The sequence below is a fragment of the Amphiura filiformis genome, unplaced genomic scaffold (genome assembly GCF_039555335.1).
Source record: "Amphiura filiformis unplaced genomic scaffold, Afil_fr2py scaffold_31, whole genome shotgun sequence".
Classification (NCBI taxonomy): Eukaryota; Metazoa; Echinodermata; class Ophiuroidea; order Amphilepidida; family Amphiuridae; genus Amphiura; species Amphiura filiformis.
The window spans coordinates 21,648-34,644 of NW_027305495.1; the positions used below are offsets into that span (position 1 = coordinate 21,648).

Below are 12,997 nucleotides of genomic sequence, written 5' to 3' on the forward strand. Positions count from 1 at the left end.
AAAACGGGCTAATAAAATTTAATCTGTACTGTTTTTGGTTCTTCCCCATGGCAACATTATTTCTTTTGTCGATTTGTAGTACAATACAAAAAAGGAGAAAACAATCACTCGGCGTAGTTTTATACGGAGCGAATATTTGAAAAAAACTGCGTAAAAATGATTTAAACGAAGGATTTTCAAACGGATTCTAAAAATTTGTATAAACACACAAAAATAATGTAATAAAATAAGATACATCCATGCACCAACATTTGACTCACTGCGATATTTGATTGCTGAGAAAACGCGGTTTTAGAGAACAACTTTATACGTCTTTTATACGTTTTTTATCGTTTCTTTGTGTAACCTTAAAGCTAGCATTATAAGTGTCTCCTTAACTAATAACAAAAGGTGCCCACTGGTATCTTGGAGGCATTGTCTTTTTTAAAGACATTTCTTGTTTTTACCCCATCTGATCGGTTCAAACTTAAAGGAGTATTTTGTGATCCTAGCATCCTCTTTTTATGACATTTTTCAGTACATATCCACGAAAAAATCATATTCCCAAAATTTCAGTTGATTCCGATTTTGCGTTTGCGAGTTATGCATGATGTGTATTACACTGCTCCATAGACAATGCGTTGTAATTTCGTTCTGGTATACCAGAACGAAGTTCATATTTCACGATATCTTTGCTAAGCGAATTAATCTGCAAGAAATATTTTGTACATAAACATTATGTAGCCAGAATATTCCAGTGATATAAAAATCTCAACTTTTTTTGAGAAAAGTGGGGGGATGAGGCTGTGGATCACAAAATGCCCTTTTAAAAGGGGACATATCTGACAGTAAAATCTAACATTTTGAAGAAATCTATTTTAATGGAAATGATATTGCATAAAGTGCAAATGCAGAAAAGATTTTATAAAATGTCAGTGAAGTTAACCCATATTGCCCTGTGCATGTGTTTGGACCAAAATCTGGTAAAATTGCACATTCTTGTGCGCTACACACCCACTGGCCTTTTACATTCACCTTCATTTTGGGCTAAAATTGTCTGAAATTTAAATTTCTGACCGGAATAATATATGACCGTCTACCTCTAAATTGTATTGCTTCTGCTGCCACTGTCAATCTTATTGTAGCAGAGGCTCCGGAAGATTTTGAATATTGGGGGGGGGGGCAAAATTTTTGGGCTCCTCCGAGGCAGGTGGGTACGGAAGCGCGGAAGCTTTTGAAATGCACACATTTTTACATGAATTGTACCTTACATTTTGAATTATACCCTAAACTTATGAATCTGACCCTAAAATTAAGAATTTTACCCTAAAATTTATGAATTTTACCCTAAAATTATGAATTTTACTCGAAAATTTATGAATTTTACCCGAAAATTATGAATTTTACCCTAAAATGATGAATTTTACCCTAAAATTATAAATTTTACCCCAAAATTATGAATTTTACCTCAGATTATTGGGGGGGGCTCTAGGGTACTTGGCCCCCACCAAAATTATTGAGGGGGCCGGGCCCCCCAGCCCCCCGGTTCCAGAGCCACTGTGTAGGTCCCCTATTTGTAAACCACAACTGGGCCACTTGAGTGTACAAGCCTTCCTCACAGTGAGTTTGGGGCCTCCAAATTTTAGCCTGGCCCATGGCCCCAAAAAGGTAAATCCAACCTGACCCCTCTCCACCAAAACGCGTATCACTATATATCTTACCAGTTCGGAGAAATTGCACTCACAATCTGGGACGGACAGAATGACAGATGGAAGGACAGACAACCGGAAAACATAATACCTCCAGTGCAGTGGAGGCATAAAAAATCCTAGTGCATATCATTTTGGTTCTGTGTTACTGTGATAATTATGTGCGAAGCATGACATTTTTTTCAATTGTACAATATTAGCCCAAAAATATGCTGAAATTTTGTGTTTACCAGGCTGATTTTCAATACACTATTTTTGCCCAAAATAAATGTACAATTTTGTGTTTTCTGGGCTAGTTTTCAATTTTACATTTATGAGGGTAGGGAGTTGAAATTTTCTTGTTGGGGTTGGTTTTATGGGGGTTGAAATTTTCGTTTGGTGGTTGAGTTAGCAAGCATAGCAAACCAACCCCTTTGGAAATAAGCCCTTTTTAGGGCTTAAAGGGTTATCATAACCCTTTAAGCCCGCGGTTATCCTATGCATATCTGCAATTGTATTGTGGTAATTTTAAATGTAATTTTATTGTCTTTTTTATATTCTATGTTTTTATAATGTGACTTTGTAAATGATATGCATAAATAAACTCAAATCAAATCAAATCAAACTCATTTAGGGTTTCGACCCCTTAATCCCCACCCAACCACACAAAAACCACTGCTGGCTGCACATATAAAGCAGGCAAGCACACATAGTCTAAATCATTGGCTCCTACAATCTGTTTATCCACTGGGAGGCATGCTCATTGGATATTTGGCAAAATATTTTCCACAAAAAGAAGGAAATTTTCTAACCACATATTCCCGAAATTGAAAAAAAAAGATGTTTTTCATTTACCAAACACATGCATAAATCATGAAATCTTCATTATTTTGTTTTAATGAACTGCTTGAAGTGCATCAGCATATTACCAATCTGGTGTGAGCCAGTCAGCCAGGATTTTTCAGATGAAGGGCCAAGGGGGGAGGGGCAAGGTAACTTTTGTTGTTGTTTTTTTGCAAAAAAATAAATGAATAAATGAAAAATTGAATTAAAAAAAAAGAAAGAAAGAAGAAGTTCCAAGGCCTTTATCAAACGCAATTTACAGCTTTAAAAGTTTAAAAAATCCGACCTACCTACATGTACCCGAATTTTTTTTTTATGTTACGCCAATCAAACAATTTTTTAGGCCTTATTGTGCATAACATTTTCAGTCATGGTCACAGCATATATGTGACTGTACATGACAAATGAGCCGTAAATGTCCTAAATTGTATTCTGAGTTACAGTGTAAAATGTGCATGAAGGTCGTATATATAGGTACCTCAAGTTGGTGTGACAAGTATCTGATTTTAATAGTGTTAGTCAAACAAATTTTAAACCAATCAATAATCCTATTGCTGAAGAGGATAATAAGCTTCTACCTATTTCTATAGAATTTTCAAATAGCTCTGGTCTTTGTTTGCTTTGCCTAAATCCTGTTCAAGTGGTGAATTACAAAGCATTGTATTTTGTCTAGGTATGTATAACCAACAATTAACAAGAGAGGAACTCGTTGACTTGGGTATGATTTGAAATGATCACCAATTATGACTGTTTGAAGTTATTACCAGCAATGTGGAAAAAGAGACACATGTAGAAACAAAAAAAGCTACCATTTTGTTGAAGTTCAACAAACCATAACCCCGCTTCTGGATATCGTATGAAGTCACAATGATATACCATTTTGAAGCTTATGAAGTTAGGATATATATATTCTAAACACGAAATAAAACAAAATTGACCAGGGAGGAATTTACGGCTCATTCGTCGTGTACAGTCACATATCTGTCTCTGAAAAGGTAGGCATATTATTAGAAATATCATTCCCATTTGAGCAAAACAGGTATTGTTGAAGGGCAAAAAATAAGTGAAATTGCTAAAAAAAGGTATTTTTCCCTGAAAAAAATTCGCAAAACAATTAAGATATCTTCTAAAAGTTGGTGTTTTTAAGGCGAGTGGGGTGGTACATGTAAGAGCCGTATGAGTTTTAGCTACTTAACTAAAAACTGGCAAATAATTATTGATTTCTTGAAGCTTGAGGGTTGGGGCATGAAACGTGTTGGTGACACAATACACTGCACAAACAAGCACACATTGTTTAAATAATCAAAGTTCACTGGGCACATCGGAAAATAATCTGGATGTACACTCTGTCACCCCTCCATTCTAGTGGCGTAGCTGGGAATTTTTCCAGGGGGGCAAGCCATGGGGCGGGGGCCCAAGGCCTAAATCCACCAAACAAAAATTTTTGCAAAAATGGTTATAGGCGATAGCGCCCTAAAAGCAACACATTTTGTTTTCTCACCACTAATCATATGGTATTGTATATCGTATGGATTCCCCATTCCCCATTCACCATCTCTTTTCCCCTCCTATCCCTCTCTCCTCCCTTTTTTCCTTTCTCTCTCTCCTTTATCCTCTTTTTTCCTTGCGCTAGGGGTGGGGGCCCAAATAGGTTTGCCTGCCCCCCTCCCCCCGTCAGCTACGCCACTGTTCCATTCCAAGTCCAATATTCCAATTCCAATAATACATTGACACCAAACATGCTTTAAGACTCACTTGCATTTTCTGTTTGTTTTATTTGTTGTTGTTAATACTATTTTGGAAAGGTGCATGTGTCCTGCTTTACCTGAATTGACTCAGCTGAGCTGTGAACACCTGAGCCAGCACTTGTCCCCCAGCAAGTGTGTGCAAGGATCATCAATTTTTATATCAGGCCTGGCCAGGGCCGGATTTACCATAGGGCCAGCTGGGCCCGGGCCCAGGGCCCCCAAATTTTGGGAGCCCCAAAAATTGCCCTGTGCAGTGGGCATCTTCCATATTAGTCGAAAAACACCATGTTTTGGGCCAAAATAGCCTACAAAAATTGCAAATTTTAGCACGCTTCGCACTGGTCTGTTGTATAGGAAAATTCAGCTTCAATTCAGGCTAAAATAGTCTTAAATTGATAATTTTTTGTCCTAGTAAAATCTAAAGACTTGGCCACTTGAGTGCACATGCCGTCCTCACGGTGCGTTTGGGGCCTCCAAATTTTGGCCTGGCCCAGGGCCCCCAAAAAGAAAAATCCGGCCCTGGGCCTGGCAAAGTGCAGACCTGACCTATAACTGGTTCCAGTTCCTTGAGGGGTGCGGGCGAAGCACACACAGCCATCGAGGGCAAGATAGGACATTCATGGTCCCCCTACGTTTGCACTGACGTGATGACAGGGATGCCAGTTTTCAGGCAAATGCCTGATTTCCTACTTTTTGTAGCTCCATTTCTGCACTTTTATTTATTTTCAGTCCGTTTAGAGGCTTTATAGCTCAAATTTGCGTGCATTTCCTGGCTTTTCCTGCAAATGGTTACTTCAGGCCACTGGCATCCCTGCGCACATGAGGACTGGTGTATTTTGTAATGTTAGATAGGACCTGTCATGGTCCCCTACACGCTGAACAAGTGCTAACCTGACCAGGAATCATGGCAAGGGGCTATCCTGCAGCCAGGATTGATTTTGGGGTGCTGGACAAGAACAGGGACCTTTAATATCAGGAAAAAATCAACTTGCATCTAAAAAGTGAACTTATGTTTTCTTTTTTAAGTAGATCCACTGTGAATTTTTCTTTTCAATTAGAATCTTTTGGAAACATTTTAACAAACAATGTGGACCTTTTGGTAGGAGGCCTATTGCACCCACCTGGGACTGACCTATTGCCTCGGTTTTGAAACAAAAGTATATGAGATATTTAAAGGAGGATGGTCGATATCACATGATGTATTCCCACCTATAGTTTGTGATGGTATTTCAATCACTCTTGATATGATCCAGAAATTATACAGGATTTTAGACACGTTTTGGTTTACAAATGCAAGTAAGGCATCTTTCATCTTTATTAGTTTCACAGGGTACTGAGTACTGACTGATGCATCATTAAAGAAAATGTGGATCTGGTGTGGGGATGAAATTGTTGAGCAGAGCATCTAGTACTTAAGTGCATGTACTCGTACTTACCATCAGCTTCAGTGAGATTTTCTCCCACCAATGTGGGTCTGTATTCACGGGACACGCTTCTCAGAATTTCCAAACTTTCTGGTCTCTGGGTGCGATCTTGATGCCAGCATCGCATCATCAGCTCTCTCAAGAATTGGGGACAATCATCAGGAATCGTGGGACGAAGGCCTTTCATCATAACTTGATACATCACATACTCAGTGCGCATTCCTTCATATGGTATTTTACACGACACCATCTCCCAAACGATGATTCCAAAAGCAAATATATCACCTTTCGGTGACAGTTGCAATTCAGTTAAAAGCTCAGGCGCTATCCATCTAATACTTCCTTTTGTACTCTCTGTCGTCTTCGTACTAGTAAGTTCTTTTGCGATACCGAAGTCACAAATCTTTAAGACATCATCAGCTGTTAAAATGCAATTGGGCGATTTCAAATCGCGATGGGCCACCCGTATTTCTTAAGATAGTTAACTCCATGAGCTAAGTGAAAGATCCATCGATGAAGCAGATGTTTTGGAAGTTTGTCCTTATCTTTGAGATAATCATAAAGGGATCCTTTGGCAGCATATTCAGTTAGTATAACTACATGTTCCTTCTCCAGAACTGTATCATAATACTTGATGATATTCTTGTGATTGAGTCTCTTGAGGAATTTAAGCTGTGTTGTGATTTCAGAATCAATTCGAATCTTCTTAGCAGCAACTTCAGTAGTGCCAAATTCTTTGGATTTCCATGTAACGCGGTAGACACTACCACTTGCTCCACCTCCAAGATACTCATGATATGTCAAATTATCTGACATTTTTGGCTCAAATGTAGATCTGAAATGGGTGAAAATTTATTTTTTTGGTTAATTTTGAGCAGTAACAATGCAAAGTGGCAAATTATTTTTATCAAGTCAACGTACCGATACTGATACATTATTTGAACACAAACGTTTTTTAATTGAATATGGTGTTAAACTTAAGTGCAACATATGCACAAAGAAAGAAGCTATGTGATTTGGTTTTTTTTTACTTAAAGTTATTAGAGCAAGCTAAAACTTACCGTACGAAACTAGCGAACACATCTGTGGCGTCATAAGTAGTTAAATTGTGGGAAATTTTTGATAGGTGTAAATAACTTGGTTGTAATCAGATAAAGAATAGGTTTTAATCAACAATTTGGACCTTGATCAATGGGCTATTCCATTTAAAATCCAGACATCCCCTGTGGAAGATTTTGGAAATATCTTCCACATAGGGAGTATGAATTTCAAATGGAATAAGCACATTAGGCAGCTCCATTTGAATTTCATACACCCTCTGAGAAAGATTCAACTTGAATCTTCCCTGAGGGAGAGTGAGTTTCAAATGGAGCTGCTAATGTGTTCATTCCATTTGAAATTCATACTCCCCCTGTAGAAGATATTTCCAAAATCTTCCACAGGGGTAGCGTGGATTTTAAATGGAACAGCCCAATTTACAGTTTAGTATGGAGTAGTCTGGATCATTGTATCAAGCAAGCTCAAGCACAAAAGTTCAACCTTATATCATGCACTTGACTTTGTTTATTCATGTAGCAGTTTGGGACAAAGGTTAAAGAATAAAATGAAGATAAAGAAGAACAGTGAAATTTAAAGGAATTGTTGGTGATATGTGGAACCATAGCACCTTTAAATTGATACAAAATAAAAGCATTATAGGCAACAACAACAAAAAAACAAGTTTGTTTTCAGTAGCAGGTCTGATTTTGAAATGGAAAAAACCAACGTCCCAATAAACAGCTTGCAGAAACCCGGGGCAGAAACCAATGCACTCAAGCTACTGGAAACAAACTTAGTTTCTTTTTATGGGAATTTTAAAGCAAAATAAAAATTTCCTTTAAAAAGGAATAGGGCGCCCAATGGGAGCTTTCATGTGATGTGCTGAAATGTAACTGTTTGGATACAATTTATTTTCTTCTTTAAAACAATAATGTAACATTAGCATAGTAAGCAAAGTAAGATTAGGAACTGTAAAGCATATTTATTGCAGTGAGAGATGTGTAAAATCATACTGCATGGGATGTACCGTAATAAAAATAAAAAGGAATAAAGATTAGATTACCATTTCGGTTACTATTGTTTGGAAATGGTACATCATGTTGGGGGGTGTTGGAGCAGAATTATTTTATTCAGAATTTAGGTTTGCATATTTAATTCGTATGGATTGTTTTCCAAGTGGACATATGCACATAGTGCATGGTTCTTAAAATACAGAAAATATTTATTTATTTCAACTAATTTGATACTCTGAGAAGAGCAATTGCAATTTTTTACGGTCCCTTTTTAGTCAACTTTAAAAATTGGGATGATTACAAGGATGGCAATATAGGGACAGACAGGCGGCGGATGACATGATCGAGCCGGCAACTTGTGAAACCGCCCGGCCATATGGCATTTTCCAATATAGTCGGTTAGTTTTGTGGGGTTCATTATCGAACCCCAACGCTTTTAGCTTGTATTTATATTATTTATCAGCATAGGCCTATTTGTTTGTGATATTTCAAGCGTTTTAAAATTTCAAAATAATCCCATTCAATTACACTTTTGACGATGAAAATTTCCTGAATTTAGAGAATGCAATGCGGCCACCACCTGGGGACAGGCGCAATATTTTTTGGGGGTGTGGCAACCACAGGTGTGTATCTTAGACTGCTGCCCTCAGTCGTCAACCGTCTAAGCATACACAGTACATGCGATGATGCGAAGTGTAGACAGCTGATTGGAATTAGTCTAACAAAGCAGTACAGCTTTGTCTCAAAATACTAAGGTTGCTGGTTCGAAGCCTGGTGTTGCCATCCTGAATTCCTCATAATCCTCTAAAACCCTTGCCTCTCTCCATTGAGGTGTATAAATGGGTACAAGCTATAATGGTCCACAACTTATAAGTTCCCGCCTAATACTTTTTAAAATAAGCCGGAAAATATTTTACGAAATGATAAGATGTAAAAAGATATGTATAGCCCTATTTATTTTACCCCTTTGGACCAATTTATAGCGTCATGCATTGTGTTCAGTCACAATGGTTCATTGTGTACGACAAGAGGCTGTTTTAAAAGTTGCACCCGAGTCCATGTTTTCTGTAACAAACACATGAATAGCCTGGTCTTCTGTATTGTTTGAGAATTGATTCCTATGGACTCAGATATAAAAGGGGACAAATGTGATGCGATGAAGCAAAATCAGTTGGAACTTGGAAATATTAAATTTTCAGTTTCTTATAGGATAGTTAAAAATATTTCCAAAACTGCATTTTGCAGGGAAAAAAAACCCCATTGAATTGAGCAACCAGTTCCAAATATATGAGCAAAAGAGTTTCCAATACAACAGGAAACAAAAGGAATTAAATATTTCCTTTGTTTAGCTACATCTCAAAATCAATATTTCCAAATTCCGACTGATTTTACTTGATCGCATCACAAATGTGATCAGTGAAAACTAACATTTGAATATATTCTTTTGCATATCACACATTATGGTTTTAAGTTATTTTACGTATCCAAACACTGTAACACATAAGCATGATTACATTGCTCAATACAAACTTGGTAATTACAGTCTGCTCGACGTTGATCAGTGATAATTATAATCAGTGATCTTAGCATTGTTATGCAGTATTTTGAGTTGGAAACCCCCCATTAATGTGTACATCCATATCAAAAAGATGACCTTGATAGCTGTTACATGTGTCTCGTTTTACATAATAGCTGGGAATAAATACCAGACTCATCCCAAGTGGATGTCATTTCAAATCATCCCCAAGTCACATGGGTTAGGAATACAGAGAACATTCCTTAACCATGTGACTTGTGGATGATTTGAAGTGACATCCACTTGATATGAGTGTGGTATTTATTCCCAGCTATTATATAAATTGAGACACATGTAGCAGCCAAGAAGTGCACCATTTTGATATGGATGTACATAAATGGTTTGTAAGGCTAATCGTATGCTAGGCATGATTTGTCTACCGGGTCAAGTTATGATGTTAATGATTCCCTCACTCGCAAATTTCTCTATTTGGCCCATGAAGGGCTCATATTGAAATACCCTACCACGCTTTCACACAGAAAGAAGGCAGGATTCCCCTCGCTAAGCCCGCGCCTCAGGAAAGCTCGGTCATAAAACGGATTATAAAGATATGGATTATATGCATCAGCGATACACCCTGCCTTTTGAAGTGGTCCATGACGAATGGGAAGAAAACAAACTGACTATGGCTCATCGCACAACCCAGGAAAGAAGCGCGCTCCTAATTTAAGTGCTAATTGCAGTGTTATAATCACACAGGATTTTAACAAAAGAAGGCTAGCATAGGAAAGCTGCAGGATGGCGCACACCTTCCTGTGTAAGGGAATTTCAATATGAGCCCTAAGTATAGATCTGAAATTGGAGCCACATGCAAAAGGTCTACTAAACTCCATTGAAAGGGTTCAAAGACGTGCGACCAAGTTGTATTATAGTCATGAATCATGAATGTTTATCAATTAAGTTTGTGTGTTTCTCTGTTTCAACTCTTGTAGCTTAGAATCAAGTTTCTAACAATCTGCTCCACTGCCGGGGGCACTCCCACTTTGGAAGTGACTCGTATGTAGGGCCATTAAGACCCCCCTTCAGTGACGTAACCAGTGGGGGGGGGGGGGGCCGACACAAAAAAAAACTGGGAAGAAGAGAAAAAGAGGGAAGAAAAAGGGAAGGGGAAGAGAAAAAGGAAAAGAAAGCGGGAAGAAGAGAAGGGGAAGGAGAAGAGGAAAGTAAAGAAAAAGAGGGAAGAAGAGAAAAGGGAAAGAAGAAAAGAAAAGAAGCAAATTTGTACTCTTAAGCGCTGATTTTTAGCTTCTAATATGCCAAAAAACAGGAGCTTCCAGGGGCTCCTGCCAGGGCTCTGCCCCTGGACCCCATCACTGATGGCATTAGGAGCCCTAAGGTGGGCCCCTGGCCCCCACCCGTTTAACAATTCGTGGCAAGCGCTCACGGTTTGAGCAGCCTCGTATACTACAACTATGGATCAGAAATTGGGAAATTTTAAAATCTTGTCCCCTCCCCGGAAGGTCAGGTCTGGTTACGCCACTGCCCCCCTTTTTCAGCACTGTTTTCACCCCTGGCTGTCACCTAAAGACCCCATATTTTTTATGATCACTTGCTCTGTCACCCAAAGACCCCTTATTTTTCCTTTCGGTCTGTCACACAAAGACCCTTATTTATTCATTTGAACAGCAATGTTATTTATTTTGAAATAACAAAGCCATTTGAAGCCATTTAAAACTAGAAATTCAAGTTTCGAGGCTCTCACCCAAAGACCCCATTTTAAAAAAGGGTCATATTCTTACTCAATGCCCCCTAATTTAGATCCAAACGGTCCATCTGTCACCCAATGACCCCAAATTTTGTACATTTCGCACTGAATGCCAAAATTTATGCTCTCCCCAATGACCCCATAGTTGTTATATTTTGCTATTGCCAAATGGCCCTTACATTTGAAAGTGCCAGCCCTACACCTAGGCCTATATCCATTTCATATTGAAGTACCCCCCACCCCAGGCTCCACTATCAATATGGTCAATAATAAACACTTAGAGGTACTCAGACAGTTAAGGAACAAGATTCTCTTCATTTAATGGCGGAGGTTCAGGTTCGCAACAAGGATTTATTTATGGGGTCATTTTGAAAAAGTAGATTTGGGGGAGGTAAAATTTGGACCTTTTTTGAACAAAAAAGCATTAAAAAACCTCTATTTTTCACTTGCTATACTTGCAAATGGGACTTTTTGTGTCAAAAGGGGGACCTTTTTGGCCTTTTTGAGTATATATATTTGAGTATAAAAATTCAAAGAACAGACCTTCCAGAATAGGTAGTCGCTACCTATTCTGGAAGGTCTGTTCTTTGAATTTTTATATGGTCTCCCTTTTTGGGATTGATGACTTTATTCAAAAGATAGTCTAACTTGAGTAAAATGTTGTTATATTATTTGAGTATATATATTATTAAAAGTACGGGGTGGGGGAAGTATTTTAAGATATTGTAATTAAGTATCTAAAATAAGTGTATACGCACAAAAGTGTCAAGAATTCAAATTATCAAATTTCACATAGTGTTCACAAAGTTGTTATGCACTTTCTCTTTTCTGGTCCTATTCTGTTTTAATCATTAAAGTTCAGGCACCCAATCTCAACACATTTTTGATTTTCACAGCTCCCAGACTAGCCTTTTAAATTGTGAGGTGAAAAACCTTTCTCAAAAATGTCACCATGCAGTTTAAATAAAAAATCCCTTAAAGAGAAAGAATGACTCCCATCATGTATAAGTTGTTTCATCATAAAACTGGTTCCATGCAGACTTTTGACTGTTTGATATGATTTTATCAAGATATGGCACTATAGAATTGAACAGGGAGAGCAAATTGGCGCAGCGGTAGTTCCCTCGCCTTGCACCACTGAGGTCCCAGGTTCAAGCCCCGGCCGCCAAGGACTATATGTGCATTTGGTTTATCCCGATTCCATGCTCGCTCTCACAGGTTTTCTCTGGGATCTCTGGTTTCCTCCTGCTTTAAAAAAAAGCATGATTAGTTTGTTTGGTTATCAAAAACTTCCTTTTTCGCTAAATACGCGCTGCTTAAACAGTGGCGGCGCCAAAATTACGAAAATTTCCACTTTTTACGGTAATTTTGCGCAAACTTTGTTGATTTTGCCCCCCCCTGAAATTCACTTTTCCCCCCTAATGCCCCCCCCCACCGAAAAAAATTTCCTGGCGCCGCCACTGTGCTTAAACGCGAATAAAACATTTTCTAACGCGCTTGCACCACATGTTATACACACAAACATTGAAATCCTTGTACTGGGAAGTCGTCTTACCGCAGCAGCTAAGGGCCGGAGTCTATAAAACGTACTAGGCCTGACTTTATTGCCGGGGCTTTATTGTAGGCCTCCTTATTACCGAATCAAATCAAATTTGAAAACTTACCCACCTTGCTGGCAGAAAAAAAGTTTTTACCTTCTGGAAAATTTACCGATCTAGCTGTTATGAGCGAAAGACATCAAGTGACAACGCCTAGATTCTTTCCGAATCACCTTACATGCCCGAGTGAACAAACTCTGAAACGCCTTTGTTAATTGATAACAATTACGCTATCAATAATTGCTTACTTGTGTATGCTCCATCTCTGTATAGATAATACATTTCACCCAATGGAATTTGGGGGCTGGACAGATGATTGGTGGATGTTACAACCTAAGTGCAGATAGGTCTGCACCAGATTTGGCTGTAACTGGCCAAGTTGATG

General features: G+C 38.5%; 1 protein-coding gene across 1 annotated transcript; it reads right to left on the reverse strand.

Annotated features, from left to right (window-relative positions):
- Positions 1-6,126: 6,126 nt before the first annotated feature.
- On the reverse strand, positions 6,127-6,498 carry LOC140143887 (mitogen-activated protein kinase kinase kinase 20-like). The gene has a single exon (XM_072165717.1). It carries the CDS (start codon positions 6,496-6,498, stop codon positions 6,127-6,129), a length of 372 nt encoding a protein of 123 aa, XP_072021818.1.
- Between the last annotated feature and the right edge of the window lie 6,499 nt (positions 6,499-12,997).